The 18012-nt window shown below is 42.1% G+C and overlaps 1 protein-coding gene across 1 annotated transcript in view; it reads right to left on the reverse strand.

The window, feature by feature from the left end:
- Positions 1-1846: 1846 nt before the first annotated feature.
- LOC149276443 (1-phosphatidylinositol 4,5-bisphosphate phosphodiesterase beta-3-like) overlaps positions 1847-18012 on the reverse strand; it is a gene marked incomplete at its 5' end in the record, with an annotated part of 74255 nt that continues 58089 nt past the window's right edge. The window contains 7 exons of the mRNA XM_089503662.1: positions 1847-2068; positions 2207-2293; positions 9584-9641; positions 9768-9857; positions 10042-10118; positions 14753-14888; positions 15630-15831. Of these exons, the coding sequence (XP_089359788.1) occupies positions 1847-2068; positions 2207-2293; positions 9584-9641; positions 9768-9857; positions 10042-10118; positions 14753-14888; positions 15630-15831 (872 nt within the window). The remainder of the gene's footprint in view (positions 2069-2206; positions 2294-9583; positions 9642-9767; positions 9858-10041; positions 10119-14752; positions 14889-15629; positions 15832-18012) is intronic.

Consider the following 18012-nt stretch of genomic DNA (forward strand, 5'->3'; position numbering starts at 1 on the left):
TGTCTTCTTTGTATAGAATTCCGTTTCCAGGAAATAGTATATTGCATTATTGTATATGACGGCTTGTGAGACTGCAGCTTATAACCCGTGATGAAAAGGTATTTTTACCTATAGACGAAGTTTGACATTATTTGCATCTATTAGGAACTTCACTAATACTCTTAGACATAAACAAATTATTTTTAATTTGTCATATTAGTTAAACTAATATAAGAGAAATAGTGATATCTTTATTACTGCCCTGATTATTATAAATTTTTGGTTGCTGAGTGGACTGGAAATTAATTGTGTGTTAGACTCATAAAATAACGATTCATATTGATAACTATCGATAACATACTGTATTTGAATTGATTTATTTTTGACATGTTGAATTTTGTGTTTTATATTATGCACTGTGTGACTCATATAGATATTTTATAAATTGTGTTTACAATAAATAATATTTTATTGACTATCGTGGCGATATCTATCTAATTTGAATTATAATTTTCGGCGATCTGAAAGAATTTAGGATCGGAGATAAAATATAGGGTATCTCCTTAAATTAATATTGTGGATGTGGTACTACAATATTTGGTAGCGTCGTTATTTTGTGTGTGTGACGAAATATTGGTTTTGCCTATTTTGTCTCATTAATATCCCTAACACCGTTAACCCCTGCGATGCTTTGTAGATAAGGTAGGCTAGGTGGGGGAGGGACCAGGGAGATTAGTAAACGAAGACGAAGATTCTTTGTGTTGTGTGTCTTCGTATACGTTTTGCCCCCGCCACGTTTGTATGTTCGGGATTCGGGCTGAACAACAAAAACGCACCCTTCGTGTTAGTTTCCATGTTTGCCCGAATATGAATGCACAAGTCTAGCAAATACTGAAAACAGGAAGTTAAGATGGCTGCTCTCATAATATACACATATTGTTGTTTCTCTCTCTCTCTCTGTATATATATATATATATATCTTACTTTAATCTGTAAAACACCATAACATAGATTTAGAATTCTCAGAAAGTGACAGATCTGCTTTTATTGCTCCCAATTATTCCTAGGTATGTACATACAAGGCTTACAATGCCTTCTCAATAAAGTATATGACTCAAACCAAACAATATAAACTGGTACCTCCTGGTATGTATACAAATGGTTACATGAAAACTGATCACAACTTGGTGATGCAAAGAGACAATTAAGGATGTTATTTTCCCTATCTCCAACATTTGTTAACAATTTCATCATGTATTAAATTTATCTAATTATGGGGTTTCATTGAAATAATGTGAACATTAATTAATGAATGTCATCCTGAAGAAATTCATGAACCGCAACCTTAATCCTGCAGTTGGTTGAACTGCAGTTCTAACACAAGCTACTAATAAAAAGTAACTGGTGCCCACAACTTGGATTTCTTACCATTTTATTGAAGAAATAAAATGTGAGTAAAAATATACATAATGTTATCAGAAGACTGTGACAATCAATGAATCAGAGAAAGACAAACACATTAACATACAAACTGCCACACACATCTGCACATAATTCATATACACACACACACACACAAACAGCGTCAGTCTTCTTATCCCATCAGTGAATATACATAATTTTCAGGCCATGATGATTGGAACGCTAGATTTCTGATCGTCTTAAGGGATTTAAGTCCCTATTCACTCTAAGTTCATTAAAACATAATTTATTTTGTGAAGACTTGTCCGTGTTGAGAGCTTTGCTTCACCAGGGGGCTCATTAAAAATATTTGTGTAACTTTATTGGCGGTGCCTCATCCTTTGTACTTTATGAATAGATAGGGTGGTCTGTATTTATTAGAGTATCAGTTCTAGATGTTTGGAGGTCAAAGCCTGGTAGATTCATCACTCGAGTCGTCGGGGGTCTGTGCATAATCCCCCTCACCACTCTCTGACCTACAGCCTCTAGCTATGGAGGAAGGAGTGCTGTGGGAGGAGGAGGGAGGCCCTGAACCACCCCAGCCTCCCTCTTCTTGCAAGTACAGCCGTACTTCCTGGGGTAGTTGGCGAAACTCAGCTTGGCATTCTTTCTCCAACTGGGCCAAAAGCTAGGAAAAATAAATGGAAGATTTGCAAATTGACAGAAAATCACAAACAAGCTATGAATGAAATGCTATGTGCCATAGTAGGGTGGAAAGAGGACGTGAGAAGTGCAAGTGGTAAATAAGGCGAGATTTGATGCTAACCTTTGGTTCCTCATCCTTTATCTTTTGTAGAGTATCCTGATGAGCAGTTAGTAACTTCTCCAGACGTCTTTTCTGGGCTTCCTCTAACTGGAGAGAGGATACACACTGATTAGTCAACTCATGCCTATTTACTTGGTTTAATTGTGTGTACATGTGGCAAATTAGGAAAATATGTTACAGATTTTAGAAATATACCAGTTATAATAAGGCATGATCATCACCCTGACTGATCCTCAATCCTCATGCAATGTGAGGAAAAAATCAACTAACAAGATCTTATCAGGTTCCCAGTGATCTCATCATATTTTTTTCTTGGATGAATGCTGGAGATGGCAATCAGGAGCAGAAGACTCCATGCATATTTGGTTATGCAGTAGAAAAAAGGAAACCATACCAGCAAGGTTGCCATCAGAAATGTTAGGACTTATTATAAACTTAGGACCAACACCCACTGTGTGTGCCTCACACAATCCAGCCTCATCCTTAAAGGGACACTTCAGCCTCGGATCAGCTTTAATACAGATAATAGCCGATAGGTCCCTTTAAATTTACATGGTGTCCCTTTCGCAAATGCATGGTGGATTTCTCAAAGAAGAAGCAATAGTAGCAGTAGTTATAAGAATGTAAGGAGGGCAACTGCAGATTCTATATCAATTAAAACATTTTTTCTTTTTTTGTTTTGAACAATGCATATGCAAGTACTTACAAAGTACTTTCACATGCGTTTTTTGTTAGGGGGCTCCTGGGGAGAACGGAATATGCCTTTAATAAATCAGTTGAGTAAAAGACTCTTACATACACTCTAGCAATATATCTAACATTAATACAATGTACTGATGTTTTTCCCTACACATCTAGGAGGACGATTAGAACTTGCAGTCAAGTTCAAATTAGAACTTCATTAGTAATTTAATGTAAGAAGATATTTGATTTTATTACGTTAATTAAATATTTTATATCGGAATCTCTCTTCTACTCTTTGTATCAGTCCCTCTGTGAAATTTGTATTCAACAATACAGCTTTTTAAAGTAACACTCATTAGATTGAAAGTGATTCATCTAAACAGTTGGAACTCCAGAGTATGTGTCATCTGTATATTTTCTTGAATAATTAACCTTTAGCATAATCATATCCACTGTGGTACAGTATATTAGCATTCCATAGGCATAAATAGAAGTAGATTTTGCGAAACACAAAAGCCTACTATTCCGGTTTCACATTTGCCCTATGTAGTGTTTGCTGCTAGAGTAGAGATATAAGGTTTCAGCAGTCCTCTGGGAGTGGGCTTTTGTTGGGGAGCACCCAAATATACCATTCTTTTAGCAGCCAGCATTCTATTGTCTTGGTGGTTCCATTTCTGGGGGCAATAATAATCAATATGAGACTGTGCAGACTCCCAGAGATTTAGCTCTTGCTGGTCTTGTATGGTGTATTGTGAGAGATGGGGAACAGCCGCAGTTTCACATACTTATCTAGTAGCAAAGCTTAATGGGAACCAAAAGGTCTGTAGTGGAGATCCATTGGTCATTGTTGCTGGTACTTTCTCAGGTCCTCTAGGTACTGTCTTCTTCAAGCTTTATTGGAAATATCAACATTTGGGTGGCCTGTTTTCCTGCTCCAGATCACTTTTACAAGTGTGTTTCAACATAGTGCTATAGCCCCTTTGTGGACACATTTCCCACTCAGTAAAGCAGACAACTGTACTTAATGCAGCAAGCAATGGATAATTTACTGGGTATATCCAGTACAGATCAGGGGGAAACATCAACACTACAGAGATAAACATTTAACACTGGTAACAAAACAAACTAACCTGTAGATGGCAAGTATTTGTATATAACAATGAATAAGCAGCAGGGGAATGTGTTAATGCCTCAAGGCAATGAAAAGTTGACCAATGATGTGTGTGATGATGACCTATCCTCACCATTTTATGCTATGGAGAAGGGCAATTACAGGAGAGACTGCCTTCTCTGCGATTCTATAGGGATTTGCACAGTTTAACATGTATTGTATGTAGTCGCTTGATGGTGATCCCAGGACACTTCTTCCCCAGCTGTGTACCAGCACTTACTCCCATGATGTCTCTCTATCCAGGCTCCTATCTGTGGTGGAAAGAATTCTTTGGTCTTAAAGAGATGTGTTCTCATTATGACATCCTGTGGGGCATCTCCTTCTCGCCCCTAGATCACAGTAGAGGATAGGTCGGGTCCAGGTCTCTTTCATCAATGTCTTCCCCTTGGCCACTATTTTATAGGGTATCATTTGTAGGCCTACATGTGGGGTCAATGATTTTGGACTTGAGTGACTAGAGCCATAAGGTTGTTGTGTACTTATCCACAATACCATCAATCTTATTTTCATTTGATGTGTTCTTTCTTGCTGAAGGTTTGAGTGAATCACTCCACTGCACGTCTCTGGGTTTTTTACATGTGCTTGATGGGTTGTTTGGACTCCCCTTCTATACCATCTTTTGAACCTCAGCTACATCAGGGTCTTTGAGGTCATTAGAGTCATATTTTTTTTTTGCAACAAAGAAGATTTTAGTTTTTGGCTGTTTTTTTGGGCATTGGGATGCCATAATCATAATGGGTATAGCCAGATTTACCCCTTAGCATTAATTCTAGATAAATAACCCACTCACAAAGAGTTCAGCTTTCAAACAACCATAGCTGAGTTTGTTTAGGGACCCTTTAACGAAATGTTCCTGTTGATTTTACCAATTTTATTAGCTTAAAACTTTACACTTGAATCAATTGTATATATCTTCTATTGTAAGTAAAAAATCACTGCAATACCAAACATCAACACATACTGTGGCTAGATGAACATCTAGCAGAAAAAGAGATAATTCTTGTGAATTTTACAGCATATTAACCCCTTCAGGACCGGGATTTTGATACTAACGTGTCGCTAAAGGACCGGAGCCGTTTTTGTGTTTTTGCCATGTCTTTCTTCAACTGTAATTTCTCTCTTATCAATTGGTGCACCCACACAAATCATATATTGTTTTTTTCAGCACAAGTAGGGCTTTCATTTGAAACCATAGTAAGCTGGGTAGTACATTGTTTTGTTTGAAAAAAACTGGAAAAAGTGGGGAAAAAATGAAAAAAAACGCATTTTTTTACAGTTTTGTATACATACAAATTGTACACAGATTGAACCAATGGGAAAAAATTATCCCAAATATATTCATTAACTTGTCCTGATTTGGAAACCACCCAACATGGCCAGGATTTTTATCTATTTTGACCAGTATAGGGCAAATATTGCAAGGCATGCATCACGTTTTTGAAATGTAATTTTTTTCAAATTTGGCATGGTAGTCTAATAACTGCAATAGTTATCGCAGATACTGATTACCCCCCCAAAATTATATGTTTATGAACAGTAGATAAGTCAAGGTGTACAACTAGGGTCATTTTGACACTTTTCAAACAGGGATTTTATCGCCAATTGCTGCCAAATTTTGAGGTATTTTTATATTTTTTTGGGTTTTTTTGCATATGTTGCAATGTTGCTTTAGATTTCATATTATATTTTGTATAGAATATGTGCAACTGCAGAACAAAACACCATATTGTGTTCACCAACATCCCCCGGTTCCAACAAGGCCTCACATGCATGGTTCATGCATTTTTTGAGGAAGCTATGAGGGCAAAACTGGAATATGCGCATTTTCGTTTTCACATTTGGAATTTTCAGAAATTGGTTTCCTGGGCCCATATCCCATTTGGGACATTTTGGAAGCCCCCTGCTGTAAATTACCCCATAAAAGTATATATTTATGAACAGTAGACAAGTCAAGGTGTTCAACTAGGGTAGTTTTGACAGTTTTCAGCTAGCCTTTTCTTCACTGATGTCTGCCAAATTCACGGAAAATTTATTTTATTGCGTTTTTAACGCATACATTTCAATGTTGCAATTTATTTCTTGCACAGCATATGTGTAACACTGGAAAAAAAACACCACATTTTGTTCACCAACACCCCCCGGTTCCAACAAGGCCTCACATGCATGGTTCATGTATTTTTTGAGGAAGCTATGAGGGCAAAACTGGAACATGTGCATTTACATTTTTTTAAATATTTTTTTTCATCAGATTACTTGTAAGTGACAGGTTTAGGCCGCTGACATCAATCAGGGAGACCGATCAATAATCAGCGACTTAAAATGTCACCGACAAGTGATCAGGTAATAATTATGATTTTTTCATTTATTAATAATTTCTGTTTTTTCATAATTATCCTAGATGACCCCTCTCTCTTTGTAGAGCAGGGTCATCCGTGCGCTGCCATAATGATCTGATCACTCCTATTGGCCAGGAGCGATCTGATCAGCCCAGCATTTGACCTGGAAGCACCCTGGACTTTCAGGTCAGTGCTGTTATTTTTTTTTTAATGATTATTATTATTTTATTAATTTTTTTTTTATTTATTATTATTATTTTTTTTATTATTATTATTTTTTACATTATTTTTTTTAACTCTTTCAATGCTGATGCTCCATTGAAGCACAGCATTGATTGATATTTAGTCCCCACAAGCTTGTGGGGACTAATATTAACCCCTGCAATGCTGCGATGGGGGTCATACACAATCGCAGCATTGAAGGGGTTAATTGAGGAAGAGGGGGGTAGGGGTTAACTGAGGAAGGGTGGGGGTGGGGGGGGGCTGGTCTCCACACTCATGTGGAGACCAAAGAACCCTGTCTCCCTGTCCCTGAAGCTGCCTCTGGCAGCTGGGACACAATCTCCAATAGACTGGAGATTGTAGGGGAGGAGTCTCTCTGATCAGTCCTACAGGACTGATCAGAGGACTTCTGGGGGCTCGTTTTTGCTGTTGCTGGTCTGCCTGGGCTTCCAGGCAGACCACCAGCAGCAGAACCCCCCAAAAAACGGGAATTAACCCCTTCAATGCCGCGATCGCGGCATTGAATGCCGCGGTCGCGGCATTGAAGGGGTTAACGCTGCACTGACGCTCTCATGGAGCGATCAGGCAGCAGGGGGGTGTTGGGTCAGGTCCCCACACTTGTGTGGGGACCCATTCAATACCCCCCCCCTTCCCTGAAGCTGCCCGTGGCAGCTGAAACCGCGATTGCAGATTTTTCTGCAATCGCAGTTTCTGCCTAGAGAATCACTCCGTGGGAGTGATCGTGGGCTTGGGGGCGGGCTTAGACAGGCTGTGCTGTCTGCCCAGGACTCCTGGGCAGACAGCAGCAGCAGCGCCCCCACGATCACCGCGATTGTGGTGATGTGGGGGCGTTTTTTGGAGGAGACGTACCTGGTACGTCCCGGTCTACCGGTGACTGTTAACCAGGAAGTACCAGGTACGTCCCGGTACTGAAGGGGTTAAAATATTAAGCCGTTCACACATATCTGCAATAATAAATATGAGCAAATCTGTCTTGGACCAGGTTTTCTAATGATCAAGTTAACATTTAAAAGGGTAACACAAGGTGCCGTAGAAACCCAGGAGTGATGGTTGCTGCTACATGGCCTCTGTACGACTATGAAGGTATTCCATTAAAAATCATCCGTTTCCAACTACAATAGTCGACAAAATTTGCATTCTTTCAAAAACAAGGATATTTATAAGTGACCCCAAACCTTTGAAAGGTAATGTTTACAGAAAATATATATATAGATATATATGTATGAAGGCCGATTTTTTGGCCTGTATTTGTGGGAGGGGCTTAGTAGCACTTATATACCAGACAGGGGCCTCCCTTGGGTGTGACGACGGTGCTGTGTATCAAGAAAAGATGTCACGGAACTTCAGGAAGGAACATTGCGGTTTTTGGCTAGTATTGGCTGTGCGGCATATCTGTGTTTCAGGAGCCAAACGACTCCTGCAATCTTCGTTTCTCTATATGTTTCTTTTACTATCCGCGCCTAATTCAAACATTGTGTTACAGGTATCAGGTAGTTTTCTTGATTTGGATTGTTTATATGTACGCACGGCCACACAGGTGCACTTATACTCAAATGTTAATAAGCCTGTTTAACCCTTTTACTACCGACCCCTGTTGGATACCTCTAGTCCTGCACTACACATCATTCAGCACGCTCTCTTTCTTTCATGCTTTTATAGGGTTACTCTGTCTGCACTTTTACGGAGGTTCCTTATCCAAACGTATTTATAGTCGCTCGCTATATCGTTCTTGGAGTTACTCATTGTATGTTACAGCTGGTGAATTACTTTAGTTGTTGTTGGAGTACTTTCAAATTATACTTGACTCCCATTAATTCATGTACACACCATTTGTGGATAACGATCAGCATACTAGCTACATTCACTAGTTTACTCTATTGGTCTACTACCGCTTCTGCTGGGAAACTGTTCCATGTATCCACTGGCCTGCTCCAGATGATTTCTGTTGCTAGTGTCAGGTGAGGGTTGCCGGTTAACCACTTTTCATTAACCCTTTGTTCACTGTTAGTGCGTGTTATTTAGGCTGGTCATTCCGGTCCCGGGCCAGTGTACGCTGCACGTTCAAGCAGCATCGTCTATTTGGCTGTCCGGTCGGCGGTGTGCCAGTTTCCTTAGGTGAAGGGGAAGCTGGGCACCGCACCGGAACAATCTGCCTGGAGCCTACGTCATGGCTCCCCGCGCGGCAGTACGGTTAGGGCGCGGAAGTCAGTGAGACTCCGTCTCGGGTTGTCTTACAGGTTTCCCATGTCTTGCATGGGCCACCGTGCTTTACGGGGGGTTGTAGTTGTGTTGTTTTGCCCTCTTTAGGCACGTCACGAGAGCTCCAGGTCAGCAGGTTCCGTTTCGAGTCGACGGTTAGGAACTGGGGCTAAGGTCATTCCGGTCCCAGGTAAGTATACGCTGCACGCTCGAGCAGCATCGTCTATTTTGCTGTCCGGTCGGCTGTGTGCCAGTTTCCATAGGTGAAGGGGAAGCTGGGCACTGCACCGGAACGATCTGCCTGGAGCCCACGTCATGGCTCCCGCGCGGCATTACTGTTAGGGTTTGTCATGCAAGCTTCCCATGGGCCGTCGTGCTTAACGGGGGGGGGGGGGGGGGGGGTAGGTAGTGCACTGGCCACATCACTGTTTTCACTTCACGCAAACAGATTTCTCAGCCTGTCATTACAGCCAATGCTTCACGTTTGCAGAGCTCATCACAAAATAGCGTGTCCATTAAAATAAGATGTCTCTCGCATTTGAGAACTTGGTCATGTAAGTGTTGTTTGTAATAAACTGTTATGTATCATTTTATGTGGTTTTGGCCTCTTTAGGCATTCCTCCTACACAGCGGTTATGGCACAATTATGGCACAATTATATATATATATATATGCGCACACACGCATGCTTATTACCAGCTCCCACACTTTGACTTTTGTATTCCATTATTATGAAAGACTCACCCTACGTATGAAGTTCACAGACTCATTAATATGGCGTCGATTGATTTCTGTCAGCTCTCTGTTAAGAAAATAAAAGCATGGTAGGTAGTGTTTAAAGGGAAGCAAGGAAATGAAAACAACAGCGATGCTAAAAAAGCAATACATAAAAGAGAGGTACTTGAAATGCAAGCACAATTTAACTCACACATCCTTTTTGTGTCTGTCCCGAGATTTGGCTTCAGTTATACTATTATGTCGTTTTCTGTCAAGTATCTTCTGCAATTCCTTCTTCTCCCTTTAAACAGATATTTTGGATTAAAGCTGCAGCCCCATGTGGCCTTTTTCAGCAATCCTGCCCACATTCCAACAAACATTTTCAGGGAAAACCACTCCCTCTACAGCCAACAATCCTGCTAGCTCTTCATTCTCACCCTGAGATTGGGCAACAATGTTCAGCTACAGCCACTAATGCCACTTACTTTTCATTGATCTCTTTCAACTTCTTGAGCTGAGAAGAATGACAGGCACGAGCAACCTCTTGGAGTTTCTGAACAGACTAGGCATAAATGAGAAACACATTATACCAGCTACAGCTTTATGAAATCTAATATAAAGGGTGCATCACCCGCTTTTATTTTTTTTAACAAAAAAAAAAAAAAGGTTAAATACCTTTCCCTAAACTAATGAACGGTGATAAAATGCTTCCTATTAGACTAATAAGAAGAAATGTAAAGCACAGTTTCTCAACATAGTGCCAAAGCATGAGCTCTTTAGATCAAAGCCGGACACCTGCCAAACCCATCAAGAAGCATCCAGGTTTTGTAATAGTTTTCGGGATTAAAGATCAGAACTAGGGCTGAAACAACTAATCGATAAAATCGATAATAATCGATAATGAAAATCGTTGTTAACGATTTTCATGATCGATTAATCGAATCGATTTTTATCGATTATAAAAAGAGGTGTCTATGAAGCTGCAGTGAAAGTGCCTGTCGGTAACGAGTCGGGAGAGAGGCAGAGTGATGTATGGAAGGGGGGAGGAGTCAGAGGGGTGTATGGGAGCCACCCTCCCATACACCACTCTGGCTCCTCCCCCTCCCATACGCCACTCTGCCTCATTACCCGGCTCCCTGGTGTCTTCTGAACTCCGTTGCTGACAGGAGGCAGAGTGGAGTATGGGAGGGGGGAGGAGGCAGAGTGGAGTATGGGAGGGGGGGAGGAGGCAAAGTGGTATATGGGAGGGGGAGGAGGCAGAGTGGAGTATGGGAGGTGGGAGGAGCCAGAGTGGAGTATGGGAGGGGGAGGAGCCAGAGTGGTGTATGGGAGGAGGCAGAGTGGAGTATGGGAGGGGGGAGGAGGCAAAGAGATGTATGGGAGGAGGCAGAGTGGAGTATGGGAGGGGGGAGGAGGCAAAGAGATGTATGGGAGGAGGCAGAGTGGAGTATGGGAGGGGGAGGAGCCAGAGTGGTGTATGGGAGGAGGCAGAGTGGTATATGGGAGGGGGGAGGAGGCAAAGTGATGTATGGGAGGAGGCAGAGTGGAGTATGGGAGGGGGGAGGAGCCAGAGTGGTGTATGGGAGGGGGGAGGAGCCAGAGTGGTGTATGGGTGAGTTATAGTGGTGTATGGGGGGGTATTATGAATTTCAGGGCATATAGGGGGTATAAGGCATATTGATATTAGGCATATCAGGGGGGCATAAAACATATCTGGGGTAAAAGGTATATCAGGGGGCTCAGTTGCATATCACTGGCATATAAGGAGTATAAGGCATATCAGGGGGCACAGTGGCATATCAGGGGGCACAGTGGAATCTGGCATATAAGAGGGATAAGGGATATATGGGGCAGAGTGGCAAGCTGGGGGTCAGATGTGCATAACCTGGGGCAGTTTGGTAAATAAAAAAAATTTAAACAATGCTTTTTTCTCACAGCTTTTATTAAATATGAAAAATAGTTAACATATGAATTTAATAATATTTACTAATAACTTTGTATTAAAACCTAGTTTGAGAAACACTGTGTTTGGGTTCATGTAGCTTTTATTATTATGTCAGTAAAATAAGGTGAATAGCGAGAGGCCATTGCAATAAAGAGATGAAAGTGTAAATTGTACGTTTTTTATTACATTATTTTAAATTGAATAAAAAATTGAATTTTTTTATCCAATTAATTGAAAAAATAATCGGCCAACTAATCGGTTATTAAAATAATCGCTAGTTGCAGCCCTAATCAGAACGTTTTCTTGGGCCTTCAAAGCAACGATAGCACAATGGTGTCTTTTTAATTACATAAACAACCGAAGCCCTGTACACTCCTACATTTGCCTACACCTATAAACATATAGCCTAGACTTTTTTGCATTTATAGATATAGTTGTTTCAACTCCATCATATTCAAAGGTTAATATATATATATATATATATATATATATATATATATATACATACACATTACATAAGTTATGGTGGGTAAAAATTTCCATTTAAATTTAAGGGGTAGTAGATTAGTATTAGTACAGCTGTCCATGAGTGGTGATCTGGCTATTGTACCTCTTCCCGAGTTTTGTGTAAAGGCTGTCTTGTACAGCGGGCAATTACTTTCAAGGGATCCATGTATAAAGTGGATATAGAGGCAAAGGTGATAATTGTTAACCTTATTTGCATGTGCCTACCCAGAATCCCTTGTGGTTGTGGCAGCACCATGAGATTTCTGAGGGAAAAACAAGCCTTCTGGCTTGTCTGGTGTCTGTAGATGAGTGTTTAATAACACTTCTACTACCCTATATATATATATATATATATATATATATATATATATATATATATATACACACACACACACACAATGATCAGCCATAACATTATGACCACTGTCAGTGGGTGGGATATATAGGCAGCAAGTGAACAGTTCATCCTCAAAGTTGATGAAATGTTAGAAGCAGGAAAAACCGGCAAAGTGTAAGTACCTGAGTGATTTTGACAAGGGATGAAATGCGATGACTGGGTCAGAGCATCTCCAAAACGGCAGCTCTTGCAGTGGTCAGTAACAAAGTGGTCCAAGGAAGGAAAAGCGATGAACCGAAGACAGGGTCATGGGCAGCCAAAGCTCATTGATGCCAAAGGCTGGCTTCGTGTGGTCAAATCCAACAGATGAGCTACTGAAGCTCAAGTTGCTGAAAAAGTTAATGCTGGTTCTGATAGCAAGGTGTCAGAACACACAGTGCATCACAATTTACTGGATATGGGGCTGCTTAGCTGCAGACCAGTTAGGGTGCCCATGCTGACCCCTGTCCCCTGCCAAAAGCACCTATAATGGGCAAGTGAACATAAGAACTGGACCACGGAGCAATGGAAGACATTGGCCTGGTCTGTTGAATCATGTGGATGGCCAGGTGCGTATGCATCATTTACTTGTAGAATACATGGCACCATCATGCATCCATGGAGGCCCCACCTCGCAACTCACAGGACTTAAGGGATCTGCTGCTAATGTATTGGTGCCAGATACCACAGCACACCTTCAGAAGTCTAGTGGAGTCCATGTCTTGACCGGTCAGGGCTGTTTTGGCGGCAAAAGGGGACCTACACAATATTAGGCAGGTGGTCATAATATTATGGCTGATCTATATATATACCGTATTTGTTCGAATATAGGCCACACTTTCCCCTATAGGCCTATAATTGGGGTTTAGCGCAGGAATGTGCAATTCGTATCGCCTGATGCCCGGGACATGCAGTTAGGATACAGATACCCCGCAGCGCTGCAGGGGACCTGCATCCTACTCTCCAATACGCTGAGGCAGCCTCCCCTGCCAGCACTTCCCACGGGGGGAGTGCAGGCAAGGGAGATTGTTAAAGCACATCGTCCAGACGTGCCAGCAGCAGAGGTTGCTTACGCTCACATCGCCACAGCCGGTGAACGTCTGCACGATGCGCTTTAACAATCTCCCTTGCCGGCACTTCCCACGGCAGATGTGCAGGCACCGTAAGTTGTATACGTGTATCGCGCAGATGTACCCCGCTGGCTCCGCTAGACACCCGGGAGTCTGTATTGGTAAGTCTATGGTGGGGGCATATCTAGGGGGCAGAAAATTTTTCTTTTAAAAAGCACCTAACTTTTAGGGTGCGGCCTATAATCGAGCCAATATGGTATAATATATATATATATATATATATATATATATATATATATATATATACACACATACTGTATTTGCTCGATTATAAGACGACCCCCCAAATCTGAATATTAATTTAGGAAAAAAAGAAAAAGCCTGAATATAAGACGACCCTATAGGAAAAAAGTTTTACCAGTAAATGTTAATTGTGAGAAAAATATTTTGGTTTTATTTCCTTCTATTTTCCAACCTGCCCCCCAAGTTATGCACATCTGCCCCAGAAATGCCTTATACCCCCTATATGCCACTGTACCCCATGATATGCCTTTTAACCCTCTAAATGCCACTGTGCCCCATGATATGCCTTTTACCCCCTATGTGCCACACTGCCTCCAGAATTGCCTTATACCCCTATTTGCCACTCTGGCATTTAGGGGGTTAAAAGGCATATTATGGGGCAGAGTGGCATATAGGGAGGTATAAGGCATTTCAGGAGGCAGAGTGGCGTATAGAGGGTTAAAAGGCATTTCTGGAGGCAGAGTGGCATTAAGGGGGGTTAAAAGGCATTTCACAGAGCACTCTGCCTCCAGAAATGCCTTATGCCCCCCCATTTAACACTCCCTCCCCCACCCCCTCCAAACTTACCGGAGCTTCTGAGTCCCCAGTGCTTAGTCCGGGCAGCGTGTAGAGCTCTACGCTATTCGCGTAGACAACTTCCGCTGTCAGAGATGACGGGGAACTCTGATCTCTGACAGCCGGGGAAGGTCTGCGAGATGGACGCAGACAACCCCCGCTGCTAAACACACCTCCTCCCTGCTGCAGCGGAAGTTGTCTACGCGAATCGCGTAGAGCTCTACTAAGCGTGTGGACTAAGCACAGGGGACTCAGAAGAACCGGTAAGTGGGGGGGGGGGGGCAGGAGGATCCAGGTCCCCCCCCCCCACTGCGGGGGATCTGGATCTTAGTATCATAGTCAGACCTAGTTGAGGTCTGATTATAAGACGACCCTGCATTTGCTCTGGAAAAAAACTTGTCTTATAATCGAGCAAATACGATATATAGTGTCTTCCTTACCTGCTGTTGGTGAGCATATTTAATTTTGCATTCTTGCTCATGTTGACTTTCCCTCATCTCTAAGAGGTGCATCTGCTGCTCTGCCTGCAGTTCCACCAACTTTTTCTGGTGCTCCTCATCTTGCTCCAAATTCAAACTGTGGTGAGACAAAAAGACCCAATGTCACAACATTTTATTCAAACAGGCCTGTGTGTTACATTGTATTTTACATATACTATGAAATCCCTGCTTTTTTTCAGGTGAGGTATTTAGTAACATAGTAACATAGTTCATAAGGTTGAAAAAAGACCAAAGTCCATCAAGTTCAACCTATATACATATTGTGTCCCTACTGTGTTGATCCAGAGGAAGGCAAAAAACCCTTATGAAGCAGACGCCAATTGCCCCATACCAGGGGGAAAATTCCTTCCCGACTCCAAATATGGCAATCAGAATAACTCCCTGGATCAACGTTCTGTCCCTATTAATCTAATATCCATAACTTGTAATATTATTGCTTTCAAGAAACACGTCCAGGCTCCTTTTGAACTCTTTTATTGAGTTTACCATCACCACTTCCTCTGGCAGAGAGTTCCATAATCTCACCGCTTTTACTGTAAAGAACCCCCATCTGTGCTGGTGTAGAAACCTTCTTTCCTCCAGCCGTAGAGGATGTCCCCTTGTTATAGATACAGTCCTGGGTATAAATAGGTCCTGGGAGTGATCTCTATACTGCCCCCTTATATATTTATACATAGTTATTAAGTCCCCCCTAAGCCGTCTTTTTTCCAAACTAAATAACCCCAATTCTGATAATTAATTCTAAAATTTAATTCCTTTTTAGGCACCCTAGATGTTTTGCCTCAAGAAGAAACACCACTGTCATACTTACTGTCGCCCCCCCTTCAGGCTGCGTGTTAGGCTTTTCCTCTTGCGAATGTTCTGCAGCTGTGAGAGTCTGGAGCTCTGTTCCTTGCACAAAGAAGAGATCTTGCGCTGGTGCTTGCGGAGTAGATGACGCAATTCCCGGTACTGACGGCACAGCAATTTAACAAAGCTCTTTTGTAACTTCAGTTCCTCCAGGGAAGGTGCTTGAACATCTGGGGAATAGGGAAAGATGTGTCAATACACCTCTTGCATTCAATATAACATAGAAACAAAGCATTTGACAGCAGATAAACATTTGGCCCAACTACTATGCCCACTTTTTTATGTAAATTCAAGTTTATTGTCTTAGATTCCGGAGAGCGTTATGCCTATAACTTCATTCACTATATTATCCTCTACTACATATGGTAGAAGGCTGTTCCATTGATCTACTACCTTCTCTGTAAAGTAAAACAGCCCTCTAGTGTTAGACTATTGTTCTAACATTTCTAATCTGAAATAATTTCCCTTTACTTTGTTAAATCTCTCCAAGTATGTAAATCACACCTCTAATCTCTCTTCTTTCCTCAAAATATACATATTGAGCCCCCCTAATCCTTTACTGTTTTTTAATCCTACAAAGCATTTACCATTTTAGTAGCTCTTCTCTGGACTCTCCGCAATAGGGGAGATTTCCTTCTGGTGATAAGGTCTTTAGAACTGTACATAACACAGTTTGAGTATCTCTTATCCGAAATGCTTGAGACCAGAAGTATTTCGCATAAAGGATAATTTTGGACAACAAATCTGTCTTCTCACCTGCGTCTGCTCCTTTTTTTAGGCTTCTCCCCGCAAAGAAAGAATGTTTCCTGCCCTGTTGTTCAGGCTTCTTATGAGCACTTTGGTTGGGAAAAGGGAGCGAAAGTGCCCTGGGGAAGCCAGAACAAAGGACTGGAAGCACTCTGTGATTGCAGGGAGAAGCCTGAGCAACAGAGCACAAAGCAGAAAAGGATCTACTGACTAAAGGAGAGGTCAGACACATCTTTCCTGTCCCTCCCAGCAGCAGCGTACCAGGCGGGGGGCGGGTGGTCCGCACCGGGTGCCGCTCATCAGGGGGGTGCCAACTTGCCGGCAGGCTCGCAAGGGAGAGGTATCGGAGGTCTTTAGCAGACCTCCGGCTCCCTTGAGTGATTTTAAGCCAGTTCAAGGATCTCACTCCGCTCCCTTGCGATCCGTGCGGCAACAGCTGCTGTGCGCCGGGGTTTGTTGTCAGATCCCAGCGCACTACACTGTAGCCGCGCCCACCGCTGTCCGTACCCTCTGAACCGGAAGAAGACAGAAGAACTGAAGAAGAGAAGCGAAGAGGAGGAAAAGGAGCTGTAAGGAGAAAAGAGGAAAGGTAGGAAAGCATTCAGTGAGAGTGACAGTGGATTGGTATATGTGTGGATTGGTATATGTGTGGATTGGTAAATGTGTGAGAGTGATGGGTGTTATGCTGTACCATTTCCAATGTCTTTTTCATGATATAATTATGCTCTAAAAGTACATCATAACTCCCATCACTCTATACTGTTACATACAGTGGCAGAGCTGGGAGACAGAGGCCTTGGACCCCCACCGCAGGACTCCTGAAAGGTAAGTGAACTTCAAAGAGGGAGAGGGTAGATAGTTAGGAGGGGGTAGATAGGGAGAAGGGAGTGAGATGGGGGATAGGGGGTAATATTGTTATTTAATTGCTTTGTCCTATTTTGTGTGTTACTTTAAATAAAAGTGTTAGATTTTTTTTATGGTGTGGGGGGGTCATATTCGGTTTTAGCCAGGTAAATGCTGCATTTTCGGTTACAGTCCAGAATTCGTTTCGGTGCATCCCCACCGTCAATGTGTGCCTCAGTATATAGTGATAGGTGTTATGCTGTACCACGGTCATTGTCTGCCTCAGTATATAGTGGTAGGTGTTATGCTGTACAACCGTCAATGTCTGCCTCAGTATATAGTGATAGGTGTTATTCTGTACCACCATCAATTTCTGCCTCAGTATATAGTGATAAGTGTTATGCTGTACCACCGTCAATGTCTGCCTCAGTATATAGTGATAAGTGTTATGCTGTACCACCGTCAATGTCTGCCTCAGTATATAATGATAACAGTAATGCTGTACCACCTTCAGTGTCTGTGCCGGTATATAACGATAGAAGCTATGCAGTTTTAAAGTGTGTGTGTGGGGGGGTGCCATATACAGGATCCGCCCCAGGTGTCAAATACTCTAGGTACGCCCCTGTCTCCCAGTCGTGAGTATCCCTTATATGAAAAAAATATTTCAGATAGGGAATATTATACATGTACTGTAGGGGGTCAGACCAGAGATCTGTAAAGTGGCAGAACAATCTCTCTTTCTGCTACTAATGCATCTAGCA

This window comes from Sceloporus occidentalis, unplaced genomic scaffold (genome assembly GCF_023333645.1).
Source record: "Sceloporus occidentalis isolate IW3139 unplaced genomic scaffold, rSceOcc1.0.p SCAF_239, whole genome shotgun sequence".
NCBI classification, from domain to species: Eukaryota; Metazoa; Chordata; class Lepidosauria; order Squamata; family Phrynosomatidae; genus Sceloporus; species Sceloporus occidentalis.